The sequence below is a fragment of the Hyalella azteca genome, unplaced genomic scaffold (assembly GCF_000764305.2).
Source record: "Hyalella azteca isolate HAZT.00-mixed unplaced genomic scaffold, Hazt_2.0.2 contig11002, whole genome shotgun sequence".
In the NCBI taxonomy this organism is placed as follows: domain Eukaryota; kingdom Metazoa; phylum Arthropoda; class Malacostraca; order Amphipoda; family Hyalellidae; genus Hyalella; species Hyalella azteca.
In genome coordinates this window covers 68,422-71,108 of record NW_025941015.1, presented here as the reverse complement: position 1 = coordinate 71,108, position 2,687 = coordinate 68,422, and the positions used below count along the sequence as shown (strand labels likewise).

Genomic DNA, 2,687 nt, shown 5'->3' with positions numbered 1-2,687 from the left:
AAGACCCTCAACAGGTCAGGCTCCTCCAGACCCTCAACAGGTCGGGCTCCTTAAGACCCTCAACAGGTCAGGCTGCTCCAGACCCTCAACAGGTCGGGCTCCTTAAGACCCTCAGCAGGTCAGGCTCCTCAAGACCCTCAACAGGTCGGGCTCCTTAAGACCCTCAGCAGGTCAGGCTCCTCCAGACCCTCAACAGGTCAGGCTCCTCCAGACCCTCAACAGGTCGGGCTCCTTAAGACCCTCAACAGGTCAGGCTCCTCAAGACCCTCAACAGGTCGGGCTCCTTAAGACCCTCAACAGGTCGGGCTCCTTAAGGCCCTCAACAGGTCAGGGCCCATACTTTCAAAAAAGTTAAGAGATCGTAAGTTCATCAGATAATCATTGACGGCTTTTCAAGCCAAATCCACCAATCATAGACAAGAAAATAGAGCGTAAGTACTTTGCTATGGGTTTCTACCTTGTATCCCTGGCCTTCAGATGCAAATAGCATCGACATCATTTATGTTCGTTCGCAGTCTTCGTATATTGCCACGAATACATACGCGTTAATCGTAATGCACTCTGTACATTACATTACGGTACTGTATATTGCTGTGTATTTGCCTGATTTTCTTCAAAATCTAGGACGAAACAATCGCAAGAGATGCGATATAAAACATATTGATTTTTCTGGTATTCTGAACTCATGCAATCAGCACAGTTATAAAGAATTAGTGATGATGTAAGAATTTTTACAAGTTATAATTTACGAATTGCAAAATCTGATAACGGAAGTTAATTTATAGAATAGGATGACCAAATTATGAAGCTTGTTTTACAAGCATTGAGTACTTAAGCTTCGTGACTTATGATTGACTGAGCAGTTACCTGACGCAGTACGACTGCGTGACTTATGATTGACTGAGCAGTTACCTGACGCAGTACGACTGCGTGACTTATGATTGACTGAGCAGTTACCTGACGCAGTACGACTGCGTGACGTTCTACAACCTGACGTCGTCACTGCGCACGACGGAGCGCGCGCTGCAGTCGTCGGGGTGGATGATGCTGCCGCCCGCCGAGGCGCTCTTCCTGAACGCCAGGACGCGCGTCTTCGGGGAGACCTCCAGCAGCTGCAAGACCGGCGCTGCTGACGCTGGTCTGCAAGGTTGGGCAATTATTTGACATTACTTGAGTTTGAGCTTTATTTCAGACACTAGTCTTCAGACACTCCTGGGCTACAAAAAAAATTTGCACGTTTCTTCCGTTTATTAGCGGAGCAGAATAATGCCTTAGGATCTGCAACGTATTGTATTGTTATATTTCTTAACGCTTATGATCTTAAATGTCGTACTCAGCTATTGCCTCCTTGCACGTCATAGTGATTGTTTAGAACCATATATGTGCCTAAAACTGCACTCCGTCGATGTACAATTGCCCCAAATATTAAATAACAAGGCTAAATTGTTATCGAATATCATGGTTATTAGATTTATTGTGCAGCACTTTGCGTACGATGACACGTTTGCCCCTGGGTGTCACTAACAAAATTTGGATTGAGGTACTCGACTCAGCCACAGGGGCCGCCTAGGACTCTAGGAGCACGTAAATCAACCACTCAATGTCCGCTTTGGCCGGGCTTGAAGTGCAGCCTATGAGCAGCTTACTCAGTCTTTGGCCCTTGCCTCACTGTCAGAATACAATAAAATCGGGAAAGAGACTCTGGCTAGAATCTGATTTCGATTGCCAAGAAACCCCAGCGTAACTCAAGGCTACGGTATTTCTACTGGGAGCCTTTTTTTCTAGCAACCAATGCAACCAACTCTCACTTACTTTATTGAGAGTTGGTTGCATTGGTTGCTAGAAAAAAAAGGCTCCCAGTAGAAATGCGTGCAATAAAGTAGGTTCCCCTAGGTTGCCCTGGATATAACTGTTATAAAACTATTATATAATCACTGGGAAACTTATTTGACCGGACTAGAAGCGTTGACGTGGACGCGCGTATCAGAAAGAGACTAACAGATGTGCTTCTTGCTAGAGATAGAGGTTTACTGAGAAAAAATATGAATATATAAACCCAAAAATATACTTTGTTTTATATTTTTTGAAACCATTTGGATGAGTATAAATGTATACTTTGATGGGTTATATATGATGCATAAGTCGAACTTTAAAGCAGATAGACTTCATGCGCATGAGCAACTTTTTAGAATAATAAGTAATCAAAATAAACTGGGTCAAGGGCTAACATGTTACTCATTAACCGCGTGTTGGAATGCTTCTTTTTTTGGTATAGTAAGGAATATCTTGTTTTGCCTTGAATATTTAAGACATGTCTCGTCTCGTTACGTCACGTCTCGTTTTATAGCTATATGTCTCGTATATATCGTTTCGTAATTACCGCGACACAAGTTTTAAAGTCCAGGGCCCATACTTTCAATAAGAGTTAAGAGATCGTAAGTTCAACAGCCAATCATTGATGGCCTTTCAAGCAAAATCCACCAGTCATAGACAAGAAAATAAATCGTAAGTACTTACCCTATCGAAATTCGAAGACCTGTCAGCCGCTGGCACACGGACGCCCCAAGTTCTTATGGCCGGGTAAATTAGAAGCTCTATGTCCGCATTAGGTTCCGGTTGCCGTAGCGAAATAAGCGCCGAAATGGAATCTTGTGAAATTACTCGTCGAGCTTGGGGCGATCGTGGGG

The 2,687-nt window shown here is 43.8% G+C and overlaps 1 protein-coding gene across 1 annotated transcript in view; it reads left to right on the top strand.

Moving 5' to 3' along the window:
* Positions 1–107: 107 nt before the first annotated feature.
* The window catches only part of LOC108668390 (DNA repair endonuclease XPF), a gene marked incomplete at its 5' end in the record, with an annotated part of 11,478 nt that continues 8,898 nt past the window's right edge, over positions 108–2,687 (top strand). Inside the window, 2 exon segments of the mRNA XM_047882676.1 lie at positions 108–222; positions 954–1,147. Of these exon segments, the coding sequence (XP_047738632.1) occupies positions 108–222; positions 954–1,147 (309 nt within the window).